Here is a 27130-nt window from a genome sequence, read left to right on the forward strand (position 1 = left end):
TAGTAAGTGTCTCCAGTACAACTGATGATGATCCACTAGTTTCCAGTATCATCACATTACACATGTATGTACCCTCATCTCCCTCCATCAGGTATGTAAACTGGATACTGCTAGTGTAATTGTTACCACTAGAAGTGGTTGGGTTGATGGTCACTCTACTATTATTTGTGATAGTGTCTCCTCCAGGTCCCATCCAACTGATCATTACTGAACTGGACTCCACTCCACTAACTGTACTCACCGTACACTGGATCATTTGGGGACTACCCACCATAGCTCCTTGTATGGGACCAGATGGTGATGTGGAAATAGTTGGAGGAGGAACTGTGAGGATAAATAAATGTAAGTAGATTTGAATAATAGATCTGTGTAGGTCTATAATAGGTCTCTGGTAAAATTGGTGTCGACATTGTAAACACATAGGTAGTGAAAATTAATATAACTATAGCCTACAGTACAGCACTGTGTATTAGGAATCATGGAGGCTTGCACTTTCTTACAAAAATAAATCAGAAACCAGCCTCACAATGTCTTCATGGTGCTTAGGTTTAATCAAGCACAAGAGTGCCTTCAGTGTGACCCAAAACACTTCCAATAGGTTACTACGAATTGGTCATTAACTGACTGACTGACTGATTGATTGATTGACTGACTGACTGACTGACTACCTCAGACCAATATAACTCAACAATAACAGGGCTTGAACATCACTTCAGCCTGACAAGCATACATCATGCACTTACCTTCATCCTCCTTTGTGTCCCATTTCTTTTCACTAACAGTATAAAGTGTTGATTCATGTGGTAGTGCATACTGATGGCTTCCCTGTGTATAACGGGAATCAACTGTATTTCCATAGTGATTGGAACGATTACAAAGCTGCTTCTTTGTTGTTCTACATTTGTAATACTGTGTAACGGGCAGAACACAACTGAAAATGAAGCATAATGGCCACTTCACTTCCAGTAATTGTGGTTGGGGCATGAATTAAGACACAAATTAATTTTAAGATGTGCCCTTTTGGTGCTGTACAGTACAGCTCACGGGTAACATCGCATGTACACGCATGACGCACGTGACGTGCGCTCGAGTGACCCGTGTGGATGCAGCAAGGCTACAGTAATGCTCCATGATAGCTAACCTTACTCGAGAGCGTCACGCAAGACCAGATAACAGGTCTCACCTAAGGTCTTGGGAGGCGGCACTGGCTCAGTTCCGCCAGCTGTGAAGTCTCCTATTGTAATGCCTGTGTTGTAGCTACCGAATACTTGGTAACTTAGCTACTGACTTGACCTTGACTCTGTCATGGACTACAGTCAGTGCTGTAGCTAGCAGTATAGCTACCATAAACCTAGATGGATTGGTCGCCAAGTAATGGAACCCCAGTTAGTGCATTTTTCTTATTCATATTTTCTTTATCTAGATAGTTAAAGGAATGGTCAACTGAAGTTTTAACTATAGAAGCCAAGAAATTTCGAAGTTACAGTGCTACGAAGGGCCTACAAAGTGCTAACAGCAAAAAATCGATTTGTACAGTGACAATAAACTACAGGCGTTTAATAAAACGATCATAACATACGGATGCAGTCCTCTACCAAGGTGCAAATTGCACCATCGAATTCTCCATGAACAAGCAAATCCATTGCTGGGTAAGTTTTGTCTTCCAGGCCTTTCCTATGTCTACGGGGGACCGGCGAAGGCAAACAAACGTGAGAAAAAGCGATAGTGAACCGCTCGTCTAACGCAAGGCAGACTAACGCTGATATCTTCTGTCTCCTTGAGAGTACTGACAGGAAACAAAGATTTTGGAACTCCTCTGGCTTTTGGGATCACGATGCTACCAAGGTTTTTGGTGTTATCACTTTCCTTCATTGTGAAAAAAACGCTTTCGAATTTACGGATTTTTTTCGTTTTTGTAAATACTCCACTCATTGCATTCTGCGGGCCCAGGCGTGCATTTATTGTATTCTACTGTATAATTAGCTAGCTAGGCATGCACAAACATAATTATGGGACCGACCACAAATGTTTATGTGATTTAAGTGTTGTATGAAGTTACCAAACTCAGTAGCGAGTGTTCTCATGTGTGGCGAGTTTCTCGTGCGGCTAGTGCATTTCCACGCGATATTCCACAGGTATTGTACAGTACATTGCAAAAGAATGATCCCGCGACAAGATGCGAGCATTACTTGCATGTGTATACTCGCGACATTACCTTTGAGCTGTACTGTATATACAGGTTTGCTAAGTCTTAATTATGTTACAAAAATATAGCTGTGTGATTATCTAGATATATCCTATTATCAAAATATCAAACGATAGGGATGAAAGGTTTATTTATCTAGACAATAGCAAATATCCATAATTATTTGTATACCAAAAAGAATGTCTGATGGTGTAGACCTCCAACTCTTCCACCACTTGGGCACAATATTATATATAAGTAACATTTTTTTAAAATATATATATACTTCAAATTGTAATTTACTCACTTTACTGGTTACATTATTGGCTGGCAGCCATAGTAACAATTATCTAGATATGTTAGATAATCAAAATAAGTTCAAAAAGAAATATCAACATATGTCTAAATTTACACCTCTACAAAAAAGTAACATAACTGAGGTAGGGATATCCACTAGTATGTATGCAGGTGTAGGCAACCTCCCCTATTTCACTGCTTTTTATTTCTATGATCCCTATTCGAACTATTTTTTTCTTGTACAACAAAGCACATACCAGTCACATCCAGTCTGGTAGTATCATTGACCATAATAACTGGAGATGTGTGGATTACCACTCTACATTCATACAATCTGCTGTCATCTTCTGTTCTTAATGATGAGATGGAGTAAGTGTCTAAGTAGATTAGTGAACTATCCGTCGTAGTTGGTATTGAACTTTCTGTTGTCCTTTCATTGTTGTTACCTCTACTCCACACAATCTCCACTCTACTGGTGATACCTCTCACAGTAGTTACATTACATGTTAGTGTTAGTGGTTGACCAACTATCTGAGTATTAGGGGCAGTGACAATCACACTAGGAGTGGGTACTACAACATTGAAAATTAACAAATAAAGGCACATATAAGTTTATTGTGTGACCACAAAAGCTGGCACACTACACCAGTATGTTACAACAATACTGCTCAAATATAACTTCACAGTGCACGCATGTTGCGTGTACTTCCATAAGTGTTAACTCAACATGTACACACTCATCTACACACAACTACACGTGTGAAGGCAGCATCACCACAGACGTGAAGGCAGCACCTGGCAGCACTACCACATGTGTGATGTATGCAGCCTGTAGCATGCATGTAGTCTACTTTACAAGCATGATTCTGAACAAAATTACAGTAGCTACTATGCACAAGTAGCCGAAGAACATGTGCATGGCCTAGCTGAAATATGCATAAACGCCAGCATGAAACATTTGATTGTACCACAGGTAATAGCTACCCAGTTGCTCATAATTCTGTGTGCCATGTTCTTTCATTACTAGTGTACTCTGTGGATGCTGGATGCCAGCCTTAGCCACCACAAAATAGATTTATCATGGGTGGGGCATGTGTACACAGCCATTACAATGTACAGTACAGCTGTAACACTGGAAAACAGCACCATAGATCTGTGTATAATTGGCTTCAGGATTTTCTTAGTTCAAGTGAGAACTGTCAACTCACCTTAAATTATAGCCATAGACCAGGATCAGAATATGCAATGATAAACTTAATAGAGTCTACAATATATTGAGTACTGCACTGGCATGATCATCTCACTGGAGTCGTATAGCTAACAATCTGGATCTGGAGAAGTGAATTCAAAGATACAATCTCTGGATTTCCAATTTAACACACTGCATTCAAATGTTATACAATCTCCACTGTTACTAAAAGCCTTGTCAGCAAGCAGTCGGTGTGGTAGTCATGTGATATGCTAATTGTTTGTTTACATTTTAACATTTTAATGCATTCAAGCTTAATATACAAAATAAGTACACTTATAATAATGTAAATTGGTCATTAGACAACCCATCACTGAAGTAACTATACAGCTCGCCAGCCTAGATGCCAGTGCATGTACACGCGAGTTGCAATCTTGCATGCATGCACAGTCCTGTGTAGCAGCTATGTGTTTTTTTTAATTTCACATGGATTTTTGAAGTACATATGTGCCGTGTTTAGTATCACACATTGTTGCACCACGTGCGTGTGAAGTTATATTTAAGTGGTACTGTAGCAGAACAAGTTGATGCTGTGCTACCTCTAAAACTAGGTACCCAATAAATGTGACCGTCTCAGCAAAAACCTGACTTGTTCGCACAAGCATGCGTATTGAGAAAAACGAAATTTAAAAATAATTCGTAAAATTATGCCTGCTACAAAGAAAAATATGCAAGTTTTTATCGGGCCAGTACTCGAGGAAGGAAGACTAAAATCAATTAAAACTATACACCATCTTATTTGCCTGCTCATGGAGAGTTCGAAAATCTTGGTTTCATTTCTGTAGCTTCAACGGTATGCATGTCACGTGCATTTGTTTACGATGCAGTAAACGTAAACAAGATCGTCATCATTTCTTCTACCAAACCGCTTTCATATCCATATGCGCAAGTGTCTACAAGGCTAACGCTATACCTTGGCTGATGTGCTGATCCATGGTGAACATTTTAAGCCAAATTGCAACATTTTAGACTAATCCAAATGCAAGCTATGGCTGCAAATGTAAGCGCCTGTAGTTTATTTTCAGTATAGTCGCTGTACAAATCAATTATCTTACTCTCCCTACTGTCTAGTGCTATAATTTCAAAACTACACACCACAGAAGGCTGAAACTTTGGCGATCCATTCCTTGGACACTGTTAATAATGCTGAGTGAATAAATTCTTTTTTTTAATTGTGCGAACAAGTCGGGTTTTTGCTGAGATGGTCACAAATGTATACTATCCCTTGGCTTAATCAACTCTTTATAAATTTTAGACAGCATGCTATTAATAATCATAACTTTATTTCTCACTTTGTTTTGTAACAATACATGCAGTACATTAAAACTGAATGTATTTCATAATTTACAAATTTTTTTTTGCATTTCATAAATTACATTGCTATGCATCACTAAGGAAGCATAAGTCAAGCAAACCACTTTATACCACAAAGTAAACACAGAAATATCTTTTAAAGTTTTTTAATTTTTCATATGCAAAGTTTTTAGATATAAAGCCTCATGGCTACTCTTAATTTTGTTTGTACACAAACAAAACATGCCCCCTTAGGATACACCATTCCTGGTAGCTTACAAGGCTTGTTATGTTGTTTCTCAGTCATTATATGCCTATTACAGCACATTGGTTATATACCTGTCCCTATTAAACTGCTTCACGTGGTTTCAGCACACCCCCTTCAGGTAAACATGTTAAAAACAGATATCTGACCATCAATACAGTACATGAACAGCTTTCATTTATTGAATGGAGGTTTATTTTCTATAGCTCAAAGCTTGCTTGCTCATGTGGGTGTTCAACAGACATACTGACATGTAAACACACAGTTTTTCAAACCAATTTCAGGAAACCAGATGTACACGCACAGCTAGACTTCAGCCGGTAGCTGGTTAAAAATGATGTCATGTATATGTATACATGGCTTTGTACTCACTTCTCTTTTACAGAACTAATAATTCCTTTAATTTGGTAGTGCACATAGTATGTAAATTTCAGTGGTGTCTCCTTGAAATACACCCTCAAAAATTTCCATATCAAAATTCTTTCATTAATATTTATTCCTTTGTGCACACTTATGTACAAAAAGCACATGTGTGATTAGCATACACAAAGAAGTGAAGGTAAAAACACTGGCTGTAATATGAATTGTAATTCTAAATGACAGTTCTATTAGAGTATGTTGATCAAGTATGTGTCACACATGTTTGATTTTTTTGCCTTGTAACTCTGTATCTAATCCCTTAATGTACTTAGAATGACTAAAGGTTTGAATTATGATGGATAGTCTAACAACAAACGTTGTGTCAATTTATTCTCATATGTAGTTTACCGTAACCATTAGACTCGACAATTTTGGTCTTTTTGCCAAACATTCTGCAAAATTTAATATTTATCAGAAAGGAACACACAACATTCAATATGGATTCAAAGAAGAGACCTCACACATGACACCTAAATTATAACTATAGAACAATCACTGCTGGTTGTCATTTTTACGGTCTAAATATATGCTACAGTTTAAAGGTGAATTTTGAGAAGGTTCTACTATACTAGAGAGAATAACAAATCAGCTGTCTAAAGTGAAGTGAAGAATTAATAATTAAGTGATTTGTCATAGTAGAGTTGTTTGTAGGCTTTCTCTAGTAACTGAATTTGATAGCAAGGGAAAATCAATTGTGGGACTTAGTAAATATATTTCTGATGTATATATATATATATCCCTCTCACCACTGAATTTGTAGAGGCTCCAATAAACTGCTATAACTTATAAACCATACAATATAAAACTATAAATCAAATTGCCCACTATAGAACAAGGAATTTGATTATTGAGCTGTTGTCTATATAACAGTAACCACAAAGCTATTATATAACTTTAAAGTGCAAGATCAACCTAACTGATAACACACATAAAATCTTAATGCAAACATCACTAGCCTGTTGACAGTTGAAGCAAATATTTCCAAGTCTGGTTTTCAGATGTTTAAAAAATGCACATGGTCATATACACACAATGCCACTGAGTTGGGATGTACAAAAGTAATATGATCTATATAATCCCTTCCCTTACTGTTTCTCTTCCTTAGTAATGCCATTATCACTTCAAAGAATCATCTATAATATTATATTATTGACCAACAAAAAGTGTGCAGTGACAGTACATTACATGCAATAGTGGACAAGAGACCAGTTACCTTTGTTCTTGTTCACTTAAGGGTGTGATTGCTACAAGGTAAGCATAGGGGCTGCTAAAACATATAACAGAAGTTACAGAGCACTTACAAAGTGATACTACAGGTGTTTATGATCAATTCTGCCATATGGCAGTTATGGTAGTGAGTGTGTTTGTTAAAAAAAGTTAATAGGGCAAATGCCAATGCTACTTAACTTGTAAAAGATGCTTCAATAGCTCTGTATTACCAGCAGAAAATGTCATAAATACAGGTGAAAGCAACCTCAAGGCCAGCTTTGTCTGTATCCAACAATCATGCTGTCAAGGTAAAAAAGCTATAAATACCAAGGAATACTTATATACAACAATGTTATTTCCAATCAGCTTAATAAGGATATGATGAGAATGTTGTCATTATTTCCATATTGCTACCATTCATTGGCTACCACCACTGATTTCAAAAAAAAAAAAATCATAACTTCAGGGTTTTCACAACTCTACTGGTTTTGGTATAGACATCAATTGTATAACTTACTGGTAAGTGTCTCCAGTACAACTGATGCTGATGTACTGCTTTCTAGTATTGTTACATTGCACATGTATGTACCCTCATCTCCCTCCATCAGGTATGTAAACTGGATACTGCTAGTGTAATTGTTACCATTAGAAGTGGTTGGGTTGATGGTCACTCTACTGTCATTTGTAATAGTGTCTCCTCCAGGTCCCATCCAACTGATCATTACTGAACTGGACTCCACTCCACTAACTGTACTCACTGTACACTGGATCATTTGGGGACTACCCACCATAGCTCCCACTATAGCACCAGGTGGTGATACGGTGACTGGAAGATCAGGAACTGTAAGAAGTATTTGTTTATAGCAGCATTATGACACATGTTGAAGGTTTAAACTAAAATATATATATAAACAAACAACTTCTCTTAGAAAATTTGAAGTGAAGATTGATCACCTAAACCATTAAATGAGAACATAAAGGTTCTTTTTATACATACTAATATTAGCCAAGTAAAATACATGAACGTATCAAGAATAGTGTTATGCAATTGATTGTGTGTTGGAGTGAGACATTAATTAGAGCTGTATATTGTGGAGTGTATGTTGAGTCCATAACAAGTTGGGGACTTGTCTGGGAGTAAGATGACAGAGGCAATTAAGTCAAGGAAGCAAACTTGAGCAGTCGTAAATGCAGTTGTGCGTATGGAAGGCAGATTACCTGAGGGATTGAACAAAGCTGCCATTTTGTTTTCTCAACCCCAAGCTCAGATTTCTTAGTACCAGGGTAATGGTACCTGAAGAGGTATGTGTAAGGTTGTATTGTAGTGTTTCTCACTTCATTTGTTAATAGGGCTTTGCTTAGCTGTTGTTGTCATAGCTTATTGCCATGCTCCAGCCAGCTAACTATTTCCCACCCCTGTGAAGAGAATTTGACAGAGTCAACATTTCATTCTCACTTGTGTTCAATAGTTGCACTATGGAGTCAAACTTGGTGGAGGAGCCAACACTAAAAGTTGTCAAGTCATTGAAGAAGGCTGATCATAGAGTAGTGGTAGCGCAACATTACAAGCTGAAAGTTGGTAGTATAATAAAGAAGAGTAAAATCAAACAGTCAGTTATTGATTAGAGGAGATAGTGTCAGAGGATGAGGATGAACCACCAACTACGTCTGGTACAGATTAGAATAGTTTAGAATTGTGGAGACTTTAACTAAAGGACAAAGAAAGGGAAAGAGAGAGCCAGTTACAGCTTAATGAATTAGAAATTTGTAAGAAAGAGCTGTCTATCCAACTATGACTGAAAGAATTGGGAGCTCCATCTCGTAACCTGCCAGTCCATCCCAATTTTACATCAGTAAGCACATAAGGTTTGCCCCCCATTCCAGGAAAAGGAGGTAGATACATATTTCTTACATTATGAAAAGGTCTTTAGAGACATATACATTTTTGCCCCAGAGTGTTTTCATCTGGAAGGCCTGTGAAGTTTATTCTGCACTGTTGGTTGAGCAGAGCTCCCGGTACGACTCAGTCAAGAGCGTAATACTTAAAGCTAATGAATTAGTGCCAAAAGCTAATAGACAGCAATTCTGAAACAACTGCAAGCAAGACTTACAACAGTTTGCTAGGGAAAAGGAGGTGCAGTTTGATAGGTTGGTGGTGTGCATCCAAGGAAGTTGATCATGACATCAACAAACTTTGCCAGCTTATTTTATTTGAGGAGTTCAAATCCTGCCTTTTTCCCCATATAAAGACTTACCTTGATGAACTGAACACAAAGTATCCACGCTGGCAGAGGATTATTTGATAACTCACAAGAGTACCTTTTCAAAACGTGCTCAGAGTGGTGTTGGAAGCAAGGGTAATCACAGTGGTGGAGTATCATTCCCGCCAGTGATAAATCTTCTAGTGATACATGTCAGCTTGATAGATCCAGTAAGTCAAATGTGCCAGTATGTTTATATTGTAAAAAGAAGGGCCATGTCATTGCAGAGTTTTAGAAATGAGAGAAGAATGCCTGGTCCAACATTGGCTATATTCTGGTGTAGTGCACTAGATCTTTCATTAAAAAGGAATGCATGAGCAACTGACAGCAGTGGTATAGAGTATTGAAAGGTTTATGCATTTAGGTGTGGAGATTCCTGCTTTGAACCCAACCATTTTCCCAACCTTTTTGCACACTTTTTCATACTTTTATGATTGTTCTATTAGAGTATTTTGATTACCAGCCAAGCTTGTATCATCTCAAGATAACACATAATGACTTGTGAATTTGATGACACAGGATTTCAGAGAACCCAATAGTGTGATTAGTACTTTAATAATTGGGCAAAAACCTGACTTGTTTGCACAAGCATGCGTGTTGAGAAAAACGAAATTTAAAAATAATTTGTAAAATTACACATGCTACAAGAAAAAATACTTAAGCTTTAGGGCCTGTACTCAAAGAAGGTAAACTCACATTGATTAAAACTATACACCATCTTATTTGTCTACTCATGGGGAGTTTGAAAAGCTTTGTTTCATTTCTGTAGCCCCATTGGTTTGTGTGTCACATGCATTTGTTTATGATATGGTAGACGTAAACAAAATTGTCGCCATTTCTTCAACAAAACCGCCTTCATATGCCTATGCACAAGTGACTGCAAGACTACAACTATACCTTGGTTGATGTGCTAATCCATGGTGAACATTTTAAGCCAAATTGCAATGTTGTAGACTAATCCAAACAGAAGTTATGGCTGCAAATGTAATCATCTGTAGTTTACTTTCAGTATAACCACTATACAAATCAATTATCTTGCTCTTCCTAATGTCTAGCGCTATAATTCCAAAATTGCTTACCACAAAAAGCTGAAACTCTAGGGATTCATTCCTTGGTCACTGCAGATAATGCTGAAAAATTTTTTTTAAATTTAATCGTGCGAACAAGTCGGGTTTTTGCCACCTCTCCCAGTAGAAACCATCTTGCAAGAACCTGCAAGATCCTGCAAGTTCTTGCAAGAAATTATGATTGCAAGAATTTCTTGTCAAATTCTTGCAAGAGTAGTTAAAATCTTGCAAGAAAATATAACTGCAGGAATATTTAGTGCAAGAATCACTCTATTCTTGCAAGAACATAAAAATCTTGCAAGGATTATACAGATTCTTGCAAAACTTCTTACTTGAATTTATATATACACTTAATTGAAAGAATTATATACTTTGGGGGAAATGATTTACGTACTATATGATCACTATCTGCCGCATTGAGGAATTTAAGTTTTGGATTAGTAGCTACCCCTGGAGCCAACTGAGTCACTAGTAGTTCATGGAGAGTACAAAGATATCCAAGTAACAGCATGTTACAGCAATACATTTTACAGGTAGCTTCAGTACAGGTAGTTGTCATTCATGTTTTTTTTCTTTCAGTGTTTATAGCTATACAAGACTGATAGCTAACACCATGCCAAGAGCCTGACAGAAGTCACAGAGTCACCAGAAGGATAAGCTGTCGCAGAAAAATATCAAAATACATTTTAAATTATTAAATACAATATTCTATAATAAGCGCGTTATTTAGAGTAAAGAATATTACCATAGAAACGGCTACTTTAGCAACAGTGTCGAGTGGAGTAGTGAAGAAAGCATTATTTTATTAATGAAATTCTTGATCTAAAAGGTGACATTTAAGTTTTTACTCGTATTTTGAATGATTGCTGGCCGGTTTCTTCCGGTGGGAGTTATTTCCGAACTGTGACATCATGACTTACATCATAAAGCGGCTCTAGCGGAAGTCACCGTTACTTGTAGTATGGCACCTTATTGTGACATGGCAAAGGAAGTTTAAATACTGAGAGGAAAAGTGCAGTATTAAGTTGTGACGGCTACGGCGAGTAGTGGCCAGTCTTTCAGCCCGCTATGGTGCAAGCTACATGATGGTACCCTACAACACTGCAGCCGTAGTTTTCTAGTGTGAAGGCGAAGAAACTGGGAATTTATCGACGTGTGAGAACATGCGTCTCCGAAGTTCCGTCACTATGCAGAGCCGTCTAGGCAGTAAAATGATGTCTTGCTATAAATTATTTGGTAAGCTAGTTTAATTGTATCATTGGCATATTCCGGTGTGACTAGTATCTATATTATACTGTAGGTTACCAAGTCACTATAGAACAATAATATTTTTTCATACAGAAGGATAGCTACAATACAATACACATCATAGTAGGCGGTTACATCTTGCCACTTCCAAGTTGGCTCTTGCTCTGCTTTATCGTGTAAGGAGATAATGTTTAGTTGACATAAGTGAGCATTTAAATGTTTATTAGTATGGATGCCTCAACGTCACTGAGAATATCCATAAAGTTGAGAGCATTAACACTGTACATAAGTTTGTAAACAAGGTAATGCAAGCAATCATCCAATCAGTTGACCTCAACAACGAAATGATGAACTCCAGGTAGTGACTAATACTGTTTTACATATGATTGCAACTGCATATTACAGGTTATCTAATACAGCATGCAGTGGGAAATTCAAAACCGAAATAGCATTGACGATAACTGTATGTGACATATTTTCAATGGATAAAGATAGGTAACAAACTATATAGTGGTGGAACATTCCTTAAATATATTGTTTTCTACGATAGCTGGGAATCAAGTTCTGTACAACAATCAAGAGTTAAATACAACAGCTTGGAGCAAGAGTCATGTCCATTTATGTTCAGCTACTATATAATAAATATTTTCATATTCATTGATTATCGAATTATAAGATGCCAGCTATATAGGATGCATGTGTAAAGCTAATGATGGTCTTGCAAGACATGCAAGAAACCGAAGTGCATTAAACTTTCTTGCAAGAATAGTTTTGTAAAATCTTACAAGAAAAGGTATGCCAGAAAATTTATGCCAGAAAATTTCACAAGATCTTGCAAGAATCTTGCAGGATTATGCAGGATTCTTGCAAGAAAAGGTCCTTTTTTATAGAAAAGGTCCTTTTTTATTGCAAGAATCAGAATCCTGCAGGATTTACAGAAATCTTGCAAGACTTACATGCACAGATCCTGCAGGATCTTGCAAGATGGTTTCTACTGGGCTATTTTGACTTTTGTCAAAAAAAGCCAAGCTATAAAAAGGTGCGGCCCCTAAAAAGGCCATGGTGAAAAAAGATGTGAAATTCAAGGTGGCGGCCAAGAAATGGCTGTGATGGTAGGTTAATAGTAAAAATTCTAATAACGACAATTTAGGTGAATTTGGTGCCGAAACACAAATTCACATGAATTGCCATTATTAAAATTTTTACCATTAACCTACCATCACATCCATTTCTTAGCCGTCACCTTGGATTTCACATCTTTTTTCACCATGGCTTTTTTAGGGGCCGCACCTTTTTTACAGCTTGGTTGTTTTTGATTAGAAATCAATTCTTTTTGTATTTGTATACCCCAAAGCCATAGGCTGGCTTTGGGGCTTTTTTAACTTATCCTTTTTCTTTACCACAGGAAGAATAAAAAAGACAAAGCAGATTTTTAATACTTCAACTGTTTTTGGTTTTATCAATAATTATATAAATTATATAGATATATTTATTACATGTCTATTACTCCCTACTGGATAACTTGTTCACAGCTTATCTCTCTACTAAGGGACTTGAAATGTAGCTGAACTCTCTACAGGGTGATTTGTTTGTAGCTGGACTCTCTACAGGGTGATTTTTTTGTAGTTGAACTCTCTTCAGGATGGTTTCTTTGTCACTGAACTCTCTACAAGGTGACTTGTTTCTAGCTGATCTCTCTACAAGATGACTTCCTCTGGCTGACCTCTCTACAGGGTGGCTTGTATCTAGCTGAACTATCTACAGGATGATCTGTTTGTAACTGGAATTTCTACAGGGTGACTTGTTTCTAGCTGATCTCTCTAGGGTAACTTGTTTCTAGCTGAACTCTCTATAGAGTGGGTTCTTTGTAGCTGAACTCTCTACAAGGTGACTTCTTCTAGCTGACCTCTCTATAGGGTGACCTGATCTCTCTGCAAGGTGACTTTTATCTTGCTGAACCATCTACAGGGTGCCAAAACTATCTACAGGGTGGTTTGTTTGTTTTATACTTGTACTTTCTACAGGGTGATCTGATCTTTCTACAGGGGGCGATTTGTTTGCAACTGATGTCTCTACAGGTATATTTGTTTGTAGCGTAACTCTCTACAAGGTGATTTGTTTGTAGTTGAACTCTCTACACAGTGATTTGTTTCTAGCTGATCTCTCTATAGGGTGACTTTTTCGTAGCTGAACTCTCTACAGGGTGATTTGTTTGTAGCTGATCTCTCTACAGGGTGATTTGGTTGTAGCTGATATCTCTACAGTGGGTGATTTGTTTGTAATTGAAATCTCTACAGGTTGATTTGTTTGTAGCTGAAGTCTTTAGAAGGTTTTTGTTTGTAACTGATCTCTCTACATCGGGTAATTTGTTTGTAGCTGAATTCACTACAAGGTGATTTGTTTGTAGCTGATCTCTCTACATGGTGATTTGTTTGTGACTGAACTCTCTACAGGTGATTTGTTTGCAGCTGAACTCTCTACACAGTGATTCGGTTGTAGCTGATCTCTCTACAGTGGGTGATTTGCTTGTAACTGAATTCCCTATATTGTGTCTAGTTTCTAGCTGATCTCTCTACAGGGTGATTTGTTTGTAGCTGAACTCTCTACATGGTGATTCGGTTGTGGCTGATCTCTCTACAGTGGGTGATTTGTTTGTAACTGAAACCTCTACAGGTTGATTTGTTTGTAGCTGAAGTCTCTACAAGGTGTTTTGTTTGTAGCTGATCTCTCTACAGGGTAATTTGTTTGTAGCTGAACTCGCTATGAGCGCTGAAACCGGGTCACTACTGCTGACCCGAATGACCCACACCAGCAATCCGGGTCAGACCCGGTTATGACCCGGATTAATTAAAGCCAAGGTGTGCGATAAGAGCTATGTTTCGGGTCATCTCAAGCAAGCGAGACTATGTTTTGAGAGTTCGATTCGTGTTGAATAAACGAGTAGTTATCTGATAACTGAGCCTGTAGGTTTATAATTTAAAATTAGTCCATGGGTTTGGTTCCACATAGCTACTGTGAGTTTACAGACAGCAATTGGGTGTGGCTTCGTGCATGTCTAGTATTACAATTTCCTGATATATTAAAAGTGGGTTTGGCTCACAAAAGTACTTATCCTTTGCATTTTATCCTGCCCACACCATCAACAACATCTTATCAACAATCATTATACTCAAGATCAATCAAAGAATGGAATGAACTGCCTGTATTTATTATAGAGATGACAAACTATGATGAGTTTACAACTAACTTGATATCGCACCTTACAAACAATCAGTACCACACTAGTTAGTATATAATTGTATCTTATACTCTGATTCCCTTTTTTTCCTGGGCACACCAACTGTGCTGACTGCCCAGTAATCATAAATAAATAAATAAATCCTGCTGCAAGACTAGATATGTACAACTCGTACAATAATTGATTAGTGGGTGTGGCTCCACATAAGCTTGCAGATAGCAATGGACATGGATTTTTTGCTACAGACTGCACTTACTAATAAATGGGTGTGGCTGAGCTTAGGTTCATAATGCGACAAGTGGGCATGGTTCACGAAAGAACTCCGCGACTACCATTAATAAGTTTCCACATCGTCAAACTAACATTTTCATTTCTCACGTGATACAATCCGAGTCAGACCCAGATAGTCTGCAAACTGGGTTGGACCCAGATGACCTGGAGAAAATGTGACCCGGTTGACCTGGATGACCCAACCCGGTTTGAACGCTACTCACTACAAGATGATTTGTTTGTAGCTGATCTCTCTACAGGGTGATTTACTTGTAACTGAATTCCCCTATGTTGTGTCTAGTTTCTAGCTGATCTCTCCACAGGGTGATTTGTTTGTAGCTGAACTCTCTACATGGTGATTTGTTTCTAGCTGATCTCTCTACAGGATGGTTTCTTTGACACTGAACTCTCTACAAGGTGATTTGTTTCTAGCTGATCTCTCTACAGGATGGTTTCTTTGACACTGAACTCTCTACAAGGTGATTTGTTTCTAGCTGATCTCTCTATAGGGTGATTTTTTTCTAGCTGATTTCTCTACAGGATGGTTTCTTTGTCACTGAACTCTCTACAAGGTAACTTGTTTCTAGCTGATCTCTCTACAAGGTGACTTCCTCTAGCTGATCTCTCTACAGGTTGATTTGTTTGTTGTAGCTGAACTTTCTACAGGGTGATTTGTTTGCAGCTGAACTCTCTACAGGGTGATTTGTTTGTAGCAAAATTCTCTACAGAGTGACTTGTTTGTAGCTAAATTCTCTACAGAGTGACTTACTTGTAGCTGAACATTGTATAAACTATAAAGTGACTTGTCTGTAGTGAACTCTCTACAGGGTTACTTGTTTGCAGCTTATCTCTATAGTGTAACTCGTTTGTATAGATGAACTCTCTACAGAGTAGTTTCCTTGTAACTGAACTCTCTCCACAGTGACCTGTTTGTAGCTGAATTCTCTATAGAGTGTAGCCAAACTCTCTACAGGGTGCATGACTTGTTTATAGCTGAACTCTCTTCAGTGTGACCTGTGATGTTCTGATTCTTCTGAATCACTACAGCGATATATTTGTAGCTGAACTCTCTGCAGGGCTGAACTGTCTATAAGATTAACTGTTTGCAGCTGAACTTCCTACAGAATAACCTGCAATATAATAGAATTCTATAATGGAGTAAATAAATTAGCCAAATGCTCTATTAGGGTGACTGTTCTATTAGAGTATCTCGATCTCTCATTTGCTACATGGAGTTGGCTTTCGAATCATAACTCAGTGGTTTGTAATCCAATTCTTCTGTACTACTGCAAGGACTTTCTATGAAGATTATTCTAGCTATACTCCGATTTTCAGCTCATTGCTCTAAGCGGTTTGCCTAGTAGGCATAAAAACTAATACTTTTTTATTCATAAAAAATGATCACGTAATTGTGACACAGGTTGGGTTTTGTGTCATATCTCCATGGTCTTTTTCTCGATTCCTTGCAAACCACGGTTACTCCATTTACATAGCAATTTTCAACTTATTTCATGAAGCGGTTTACCCTCTAGGCGTGACAACAAATCGATCTTCTTTTACGTGGATAATTGGTCATAAATCCTGAACCATTCTTCAGATTTGCACCAAATTTGATACTAGGATTTGCATTTGGACTCCCTTTCTGTGTGCCAAATTTCAAGGCGACCGGAGTACACGTTTGCCTTGCGTTTTATACCAATTTTTGCAAGTGTGCAAAAAGACAAAGAAAAAAGTGAAACTTTGGCAGCTTGTATCTCGAAAATGACTGGAGTAATTTCTTTCAAATTTGGACTGTAGACTCCCCTAGCTGGCGGGCAACTCGGTAGCAAATTTGATTCTAATCCAATAAGGAATCACCGAGATACAAAGGTGTGAAAATGACGTTTTCTTTCTTCCTGTCAATATACCCACGGTGTGGCGCGCCGGCTTCTAGGGCCACATGATACACTATTGTGTGTCTTGATGAAATATTTAATCACAGACACAAAATCATAAAATAGATGAAACTTACCAGTTACATCTAGTCTGATGGTATCATTGACTGTAATCACTGGAGATGTATGGACTATCAGTCTACATTCATACCCTCTACCATCATCACTTATGCTTAATGATGGAATTGTGTAATAGTCTATGTACACAAATGAAGCATGCTCGGTAGTTATCAAGAAATTAGCCACTGTCCTCAGATTGACATTGCCTCTTGTCCATACAATATCCACTCTACTGGTGATACCTCTCACAGTAGTTACATTACACGATAGTGTTAGTGGTTGACCAACTGTCTGAGTATTAGGGGCAGTGACAGTCACACTAGGAGTGGGTACTACAACATTGAGGGGTAAACAAATATCAACTACATGTATGACTTACTAGTAAGTGTCTCCAGTACAACTGATGCTGATCCACTAGTTTCCAGTATCATCACATTACACATGTATGTACCCTCATCTCCCTCCATCAGGTACATAAACTGGATACTGCTAGTGTAATTGTTACCACTAGAACTGGTTGGGTTGATGGTCACTCTACTATCATTTTTAATAGTGTCTCCTCCAGGTCCCATCCAACTGATCATTACTGAACTGGACTCCACTCCAATAACTGTACTCACTGTACACTGGATCATTTGGGGACTACCCACCATAGCTCCTTGTATGGGACCAGATGGTGATATGGTGACAGCAGGAGTAGGAACTGTGGAAAATTCATAAAATTTTGAGGATATATAACGTACGCATACAGCTATATACTACTGCTTAAATTTAGAAAGACTATCTGTATCTATGTATAGCCAATTAATTGTAGATAGAGTGGGGTAGTTACTTCAACAAAGTAACTTGTTACTAAGTTACTTTCATGTGCTTGTTTGCTAACTTTTGTTACATGTGTGTATGATTATTCCACTCAGGTATGCCTTATATGCACTTTCCTAAAATTAATATTAGTTATCTACAAGCAAAGCAGCCATTTTCAGCTCAGTTTCAACTAAATTCTGTCCATTGTACAGCATGAGTTATGGAGTACAGTACACAGAATGTATCTACTCATTTGGCTGCAGCATTACAAAAAATTGCAGAGCTTTTGGTTTTTAACTAGTTACTATGTAACAATTTAACTGTGACTATTAGTAACTAGTTACTATTGTAACATAGTTACTTTTCAGACAATTACTCCTAGTTACAAGAGTTAAAAGTAGGGCTGAAACAAATACTGCAAATATTCGAATACTTGTTAAGGATTTTGGTACTCGGAGAGTAAAATTGGTACTTGAGTATTAGTTAAGATAACGTGACCCAGCTCACATGATGCAATTGCCATCAGGTAGTGACACAATGAAGGCTATAGAGTTTGATTGGCATCATTTCTTGTCAGGAACACTGACATCAGTACTCCAACACAACGTGTACATCACTGTCATTACTTGAAAAAGCTGCACACTGCCCAGAGTCAGTATAAAACATTCTAGATGGGTATGACTACAAGTAGCTAGTATTCGTGAGTACTCGATCTTTAACTCTAAAAGAGTACTCAAATGCTAAAAACCTGTGATGGTTTTCAGCCCTAGTTAAGTTAAAATACTAGTTACGTTTAAAGTAATATTAGTACTTTAAAAGTAATTACATTACATAACTTTGTTACAAAAGTGACAAGTTACCCCCAACTCTGATTGTAGATGTACAATTATAATACTCTTCAAAGTCTATTCCCACATATATAAACAACTGCAGTTAATTTTTCTGTTTTAATAATAATTTGGATAAAGAATCTCAACTAAATTGGGACCAAAGTCATTGAATGAATGCAATATAATAAGGGAAATACTAGTTTTCAAAGATGGCTTATGGCTTGACATATTGCACTACAATAATAACAAAACAGTTTTGTTTACAGAAAGAATATTTTCAACCAGCTGAGCAAAACACGGCTGTTTTTACATATTCCTTGAATTCCATTTTACTGCTTCTCTATTATCTATATTAGCAAAAAAGTAGACAGCCAAAGTTTTAGCCTTTTGTGATGAATAGTCTTGGAGTTATAGTGCTAGACAGTTGGAACAGGAATAAACTCAATTTGTACAGCAGCAATATGGCAAATAAAATACAGGTGCTTATTTAATTATAACTCACAACTGAAACAAGCTACAAAAGACAGGGTTTTGCTCAGTACGTCTGGAATATTGATCAAGGTATAGTGTTTTCTCTATATGCCTCTGTGTGCACAAAGAAGAAGGCCATTCCAACAATAAAACAATGATGGTAAACTTTAATTTCTACTACATTGTAGCATATTTTTACCTAGTTTATTTAAATACGTTTTTATAGCAAAATAGAATTTTGTGAAAATACAATACAGCTGGTTTTTGCTCACTGGGTCACATTTGTGATACGAGTGATAAGTGTGCTTTACCAAACTTCAACTATATAATTATTTGGTTTATCAAGAAATCATTTAGTAATCATGAAATTTTTGCATATGAAACCCTGTATTTAGTTTAGTGCTGTAGGATGAAGCACAGGGAAGATATTGCCAATCAAACCACTGGAATAGTGTAATGGCAGACAATTTACTTTCTTTGGCCAGCCCAGCAGCAGAAATATTCCTCTAATGAAAAATATTCCTCTAATGAAATGACGTTTGGTACCATATATCAAGTAATGGTGAGTAACATAGTGGTAGCAAAATCTTTCTAATATTAATAGTTATTAAGGTGGCGGTTCCCTGATAACCCACTTTAATCTTAAGAAGTCAATAAGTAACCGTAAACAGGTTTGTGGCTTCCTATGGGTAAATTAGTGACAAAAAGAAAGGTAGCATAACTAGCTTTCTGAAAGGATTGTTTCAGCAATTTTGTGATATAAAGTGTTTACAATCAAGTAGAAGTACCTATAGTAAGCCACAAGTCCATGCATGTCTTGTGCTTGCAACAATTCACTATGGCACTCATCATGTAGCAGATGCTTATTGCTATAAACTTTATTGTACATGACAGGCCCTTTGGCTATCAGAGCAAATAACTATTCAAAACAACATGCTAGGTGATCAAAATTTGACTAATGGCAAGTAAAAATATCTTCACAATCGATTTTTTGGAGTATTGTTGTAGACTGGAGATATACTATTCAGCAAAGTGGAAAGACTGTTTTACTCCATAGGTTGTAGATAATTAGCCAACTAGTGCAATAAATTTAAAAATGCAGTAGGGTTCCAGCAATAAAACTTAGTGAAACAAGAGACAATGGTAGCTATATGATGGAAAATCCCTACTTAGCATTGTAGGGAGGTCATCTACACCTGCAGATATACTAGTGGACATTTAATCCCTAATTTAGTCATGGTATAGCTAGATTGAAGTAGGGATTAAATACTTACTAGTATATTTACAGGTGTAGGCAACCTTCCTTGTTTCACTGCTTTTATGGCTATGATCCTTAATCAGACTGAAAATTCCTAATTACATCCTCTACTTGTATTCATTTGCTATTTTTCTCACTTCCTACCATTTATCTCATTCACACAAGTGCATTAAGTCAATTGCATATCAATTAAACCACACTCTATATTTTGTGTATGCACTTAATTGTTTAAAGTGTGAAGAGAACAAATTTAATTCAATATAAAACTATCTATAGTTACATATCAGAAGCCATCATATTGAATAGCTTTCATATTAAGTTGCAAACCAATCAGCATGTCTCTCAATTGTGGAGGGATAAAAATATTGGAATAGTTTGAGGAATTAAAATACTCTTATATCAGACTATATTAAACCAATGGAAGTTGAATGAAACTATAGTAATGCTCACGTAAAGTGGGTTCTAAAGGTTTGCATTTAAGTGTCCTTGTTAATTAGAACCATTTAAGTGCTGTTAGCATCAATAACAATATATTCAAAAGAACGATCCAGCAATTTAAGTATAAAAAAAATCCATTTGATGCACATTACTTTAATGGTTATTGCACATACCAATAACATCCAGCGTGAAGTTATCAGTAACTTGTACCACTTCAGGTGAACGAACCACTAATCTACATTCATACTGTCTACCATCATCACTTGTTCCAAATAGTGAGGTAGTGTATGTATCTATGAACACCAGTGAGGTAGTGGCAACTGTAATTGGTGAAATATTGCTCTCATTTCTCAAAAGGCGTCCACTTCTTCTCCACACAATGTCAACTTGACTGGTAATACCTCTCACAGTAGTTGCATTACATGTTAGTGTTAGTGGTTGACCAACTGTCTGAGTATTAGGGGCAGTGACAATCACACTAGGAGTGGGTACTACAACATTGAGGGGTAAACAAATATCAAATACATGTATGACTTACTAGTAAGTGTCTCCAGTACAACTGATGATGATCCACTAGTTTCCAGTATCATCACATTACACATGTATGTACCCTCATCTCCCTCCATCAGATACGCAAACTGGATACTGCTAGTGTAATTGTTACCATTAGAAGTGGTTGGGCTGATGGTCACTCTACTATCATTTGTAATAGTGTCTCCTCCAGATCCCATCCAACTGATCATTACTGAACTGGACTCCACTCCACTAACTATATTCACTGTACACTGGATAATTTGGGGACTACCCACCATAGCTCCTTGTATGGGACCAGATGGTGATATGGTGACAGTAGGAGGAGGAACTATAAAGGAATAATAAGGAAATACTTTGAATAATCACACTCACCGATCACATCCAGTGTAATACTATCGGTAGCCATTATTGATGGAGTAGTGCTGATCACCACTACTTTACAATGGTATATTCTACCATCATCACTTGTATTTAATATTGGAATAGTATAATTGTTTGTGTACACTAGCATATCACCTAGGCGTTCACCATCTATTCTCTGAAGTTCAGTAAGACTACTTGTCCATATAATATTTGCCATGGTAATAACACCTTGTACAGCATTCACACTACACGTCAGTGTTAGTGTATCACCAACTGTCTGAGGGCTGGTGGTAGTGACAGTCACAATAGGAGCATCCACTATAAATATACATAGCAACAAGTAAGTTGACCATTTAAAATTTCGAGTGACTTGATACATAATTGCATTGCAGTCTTTCATCTAAATACTCCATATAAAAGTTTAAGGTTCATATACATCACGGTAATTACAGAAAATAAGTTGCACAGCAGCATGACCAATGTTGCATAGCTGATACCAGTTGCCATGAATATATGATTTGATTGCTGGGTAAGATCTCTATTCTACAACTGGAACTATGTATCAGTGCAATGAGGTCATGATTGCAATAGGTGTCTTCAAGGATTTAAAAACCTGAGGTAAGTGTCATCCATGGTTTTAAATCCTCAAAGATGTCATCATTTATTGTGAGTGTCTAAGTATTTTGCATGCAAGTAGTGAGCTAGAATAGAGAATTTCTATTTAAGCCTGAGTCTTGTTCCCATTATGCTTGCATTATGCTCCTAGGTTAGCAACAATTCTTACAATTATCTAGAACACATTTTAATCTATGAATGCTCTATTAGAGTATTTCACAACAAAGTGACTGTTCTATTAGAGAGTATCAATCTTAGGGGCTATTTACAATGCATTTAGATAATTTGCAGTTTCTAGTGACTGCTTTAGTATCAATCTATTTTCATGGGATTTAAGCACCATAATTTGAAATATCCACCTAACTGCTAGCATTATGCTGACATAGCACTGTAGCCTATTCTGCATTTTATTATGCTGGCATATTATGACGCAGGCCTGTTTCTATTGCAAAGTTATTTCAGCAAAGCCCATACTCCAAAGTTTTGAAAGGTCATGGCAAGAAATGGAGAGTGACAATGTAAATTTGTTAAAATTTTTATTGCGAAGCTATTCAAGATTGCGTGATTATTTTGTGTACAATTAAATCACTTGTGTCAGTGGGTGGGAGAACCATCTTAAAAACTATTCACAGATTTTATTTTATAGCTGTAAAAGGAATAAACAAGCAGCTGGGGGAAGTAATTGACAACTTTTGTTCACTAGTATCACAACCAGGCCATATCGCAACCAGGCCATATCGCAACCAGGCCATATCGCAACCAGGCCATATCGCAACCAGGCCATATCGCAACCAGGCCATATCGCAACCAGGCCATATCGCAACCAGGCCATATCGCAACCAGGCCATATCGCAACCAGGCCATATCGCAACCAGGCCATATTGCAACCAGGCCATATTGCAACCAAGCTGTATCACAACCAGGTGGGTTGTAACAGCAATGTTATTGTATAAATGAAGCTCTTCATCTCGAACAAGATAATTACCCTATCTACTATAATGTATCATCTTTGTTACAATGTTAGACACCCAAGGGGCCATTCTAAACTAGCTCTCCTGGCTTACAATTGTTGTAGAAGGACAGATACACACATGCTCCTTAACAATGTTGTAAATTGTTTATGATTACATCATAAACTTGAACGGCTTTACATACAAACAATTAACTATGCATTGCTCCTTTAATAGACTTCTTATAAAATATAATCCAGCTACGAAGATTGTTTGATATCCTTTGAATTGCGACAAGAAACCAGTGCGGTACTGCTCAAGCACAATGTTGCACTTGATTGCAGATGCAATTTTGCTTGAGATTTTAAAAATTGCTAATTAAGGGGTGTGAAAACTGTTTCAGTAGTGATTCTTGTGAGCAAAACAGTTACCACGCTGTCTTGCAAACGAAATGGTTCCCATGCCCCTTAAATAGTGATTTTTAAAATCTTCATCAAATTATGAGTGCGACATTGTGTTTGGGCAGTGCTGTACCTGACTGTATTTTTTTCCAAACACATTACTGTATTCATTAATACAAGTACACAGAAAAATTTGGAATTTTCAATTACAGTGAAGACCATAGCACATCGATAAAAAATACTGAAACAAGCTGGAGTAGTGCACGATATTAAATCGCAGTAAAAAGATAAAAAGTGTTATATCTCTACTGTGCATTTCTATGGTCCCTACTGTAGTTGAAAATTTCAAATTTTTCTGTGTACTTGTTTGTTTACTTTTTTGTAAATAATTATCATGACTGGTGAACCCACACATAGCACATCTGAAATGATGCCACGCACCCCAATTATCATCCGAAAAGCGAAGTATCCATTACGCTTCGTTGACATTTATGTTCAACCTGTTACACAACATTTCGAATCAAGAGCTGTTCGAAAAGCACCTCAGCAATCCACGTACATCAAAAAAAAATGGTGCCGCGTGCCCCAGTTATATCAATAATTATCGTCTGAAAAGTGAAGTATCCATTACGCTTCGTTGTCAGCTATGTTCAACCCATTACACAGCAGTACAAATGAAGAACTGTTTGAAAAGCACCTCTGCTATCAAAATAGCCACTATGACAAATATGGACAATTTCTGTTATGAAGGGAAGCCATCATGTGCTATCGCCAAATTGACACTTTTTGCTGTCAGCAAAGATGAATGGGACACAAAGGAGGACACTGGTAAGTCCATGAAGAAGGCATTGCACATACTGTGGTATGCCAAAAGGCACCTGTCGGGCTAAAGCGACGTCAAACAGTGAAACAATCAAGCCTGTAGCCTTAGCTGTTATCAAGTTACGCTTGTCTGAAGGCATCAGTTACTCAGTCAGTCAGTCAGTAGAAGATTCCATTAAATAAATTATTTTAAAAAATCCTTAGACCCTTTTTGTGGTGGATTTGGTGGATTTTGGAGGTGTATAAGTTACTTAGACCCTTTTCATGTTTACTTAGACCCTTTTCATGTTTATTACACGCACCTGCACTGGTAGCGTTGGCAATGCATTGCCACCTGAAAATCAATTTTAAACCCGTAACATATTCCAAACTAAATAATAAATCATAATTTTGAGGTAAAGTGCTGGAAGGAATTTTACACTTGTGTAGGAAGCATGGTTCCTACACGTGTAGTGCTTTATTGAGAATTTTGCCAGAATTTTGTGGGAAATATTCCCACACTGTTGAATTTTGTAAGAAAGATTCCTACAATTGGCACAAAGTGTAAGACATCTTCTTGCAGTGTAGGAATAATTCCTACAAGTGTAGGAATCATTCCTACAAGTGTAGGAATCATTCTTACAAGTGTAGGAATTGTTCCTATAATTCCTACACTTGTATGAATTATTCCTACACATTATGTCATGTGTAGGAATCTTTCTTACAAAAATCAACAGTGCAGGAATATTTCCTACAAAATTTCTTAATGTTGCCCTACACGTGTAGGAACCATGCTTCCTACACAAGGATAAATTTTGGTACAACACAGAAAATTTGCTGTGTTTTTGAGAAAAAATTGCCACATCTTAAAGTTTGGTTTCTTATTTAGTTTGGAATATGTTCCATAACTGTTGTTACGGATGGAGTAATGGCTTGTTTCTACTAATGAATGCTACATTTATCTGATACAAGCAGTTGTCAACAATGTTAGTTTGCTCAGGCACCACAACACAGGGTCATTGGGTTACTAAATGTGACCAGATTTTACAAAACCGATCCAAATCGCACATCAGGCAAAATCAAACTAACACCGCCAGTGGATAGCTACACTATCATACTAGTAGTTTTGACACTCAGTACCACTCAAACTACTCGAGGCTGGTTTCAACAGATGTCTTTTCTGGGGGTGTATAGAGCTCAAATGGCGGTTTTAGGCCTTGTGAAGGACCTGGCTTGGCAAGAATCAGTGGTTTACTGGTGGACAGCCTGATAAAGTAGGCCAGACGTTTTTTCTGTGGATTTTACTACATATCAACCACTAAGGAGCAAGCACAGCCCTGTAATCTCGTCTCTGGACTCCAATCATGGTCTGTCACCATTTTGAGGTCTAACCCTTGCCCACTCCGCCAGCCCCCACCCTCCACCCTTTTGTGAGCACTCGTGATACTACTTCGTTCGTCCAACAGCTCAGATTTCCTATCTTATTTGGCAGGAAACTCTACAAGCAGCTACAAGTACTGGAAGTGGTCTGAAAAGTAACAGATTGATGCATTTTTAGTGTAAGTTTCATACACGTGCTTGCTATCCTTGGAGAGTTATGCTGGCTTGAATTCTTTAAAACCGTTTATCTCAAAACTTCTAATGTGTGATTTGGATAGTTTTTCCAAAATCCAGTCACAATTTACTTAGTCTGAAGTCTAACTATTACGTAGCAACTTGTTGAAAGTGTTTCGGGTCGATCTGAAAGCTTGTTTGGGCTTAGTTTTACCTAACCAATACTGCCTCATAGTTGTCAGGGAAAAATTGAGGTTGTTTTTTGGGTGATTTTATTTTGTGGGCCACGCCTACTCCTTTGTGGTCCCTACTATACACTACGATATATCCGTAGTGTATAATGTTAAAATACTACATGCTATTTGCATTACTGCAGGGCGCATTGTGGTTGTAAACAAGTGTCCAATTGGGCTAGGTGTCTTACCAATATGACACTCAACAAGACTTACACACATCAACATAAACTCTGCATACCATTGTTTAACTGTATAAAGAACCCAAGTTTAATTAATTAAGAGAATGGACAACCAATAAGTGTCACTGTTATTATCATCTATAATTACTACATCATAATGTTAAAGGTTAACGGTGTAGACAACAGGTAAACCACCCAGGTGTACACTGTTATAAACTGTTAAATGCAAGTATTATTAACACACCAAAAGGCTGTATCACATGGAGTATTGTGATAATTTGATATACTTACATATGTATCACACATCAATAAAAACAGAACTACATCTGTGACATTTACACATACCGATACACAAGTAAACAATAATACAATGACTCATTACTCACCAGTGAGAGTAAGCGTAGCATAGTTTGATGAAATGCTACCACCTTCATTATTAGCAACACATCGATAGTTACCAGCATCTGCTAGTTGTAGGTTGTTGAGCATGAGCACATTAGTGTTCACTCCACTAGCACCAGATGGAATACTACCATTCTGTCTCTCCCAATTATATGATGTCGCTCCATCTGCCTTACAAGTTAATGACAGACTTGTAGTACCATTTTGCAGCATACTGCTTATGTTCATAGGGTGGATAGTAAATATAGGTGGAGATACTGTATGAGAATATTCAAGGTAACAAATCTTCTGCATACTG

At 37.3% G+C, this 27130-nt stretch overlaps 1 protein-coding gene and 1 long non-coding RNA gene across 3 annotated transcripts in view; one reads left to right on the forward strand and one right to left on the reverse strand.

Annotated features, from left to right (window-relative positions):
* Positions 1–27130, reverse strand: part of LOC136259679 (hemicentin-1-like) — a 172024-nt gene that overhangs the window by 115331 nt on the left and 29563 nt on the right. For both annotated transcript variants that reach the window (XM_066053184.1, XM_066053183.1), the window contains exons 8-16: positions 26817–27089; positions 21704–22012; positions 21336–21659; positions 20971–21288; positions 17376–17699; positions 17014–17328; positions 7436–7759; positions 2740–3054; positions 1–324 (exon numbers count right to left, since the gene is read on the reverse strand). In XM_066053184.1, coding sequence (XP_065909256.1) covers positions 1–324; positions 2740–3054; positions 7436–7759; positions 17014–17328; positions 17376–17699; positions 20971–21288; positions 21336–21659; positions 21704–22012; positions 26817–27089 — 2826 coding nt within the window. The remainder of the gene's footprint in view (positions 325–2739; positions 3055–7435; positions 7760–17013; positions 17329–17375; positions 17700–20970; positions 21289–21335; positions 21660–21703; positions 22013–26816; positions 27090–27130) is intronic.
* Positions 11007–12093, forward strand: LOC136259680 (uncharacterized). The gene is made up of 3 exons (XR_010703333.1): positions 11007–11670; positions 11722–11852; positions 11900–12093. It is a non-coding gene; the product is annotated as an uncharacterized lncRNA (long non-coding RNA).

This window comes from Dysidea avara, chromosome 7 (genome assembly GCF_963678975.1).
Source record: "Dysidea avara chromosome 7, odDysAvar1.4, whole genome shotgun sequence".
Classification (NCBI taxonomy): domain Eukaryota; kingdom Metazoa; phylum Porifera; class Demospongiae; order Dictyoceratida; family Dysideidae; genus Dysidea; species Dysidea avara.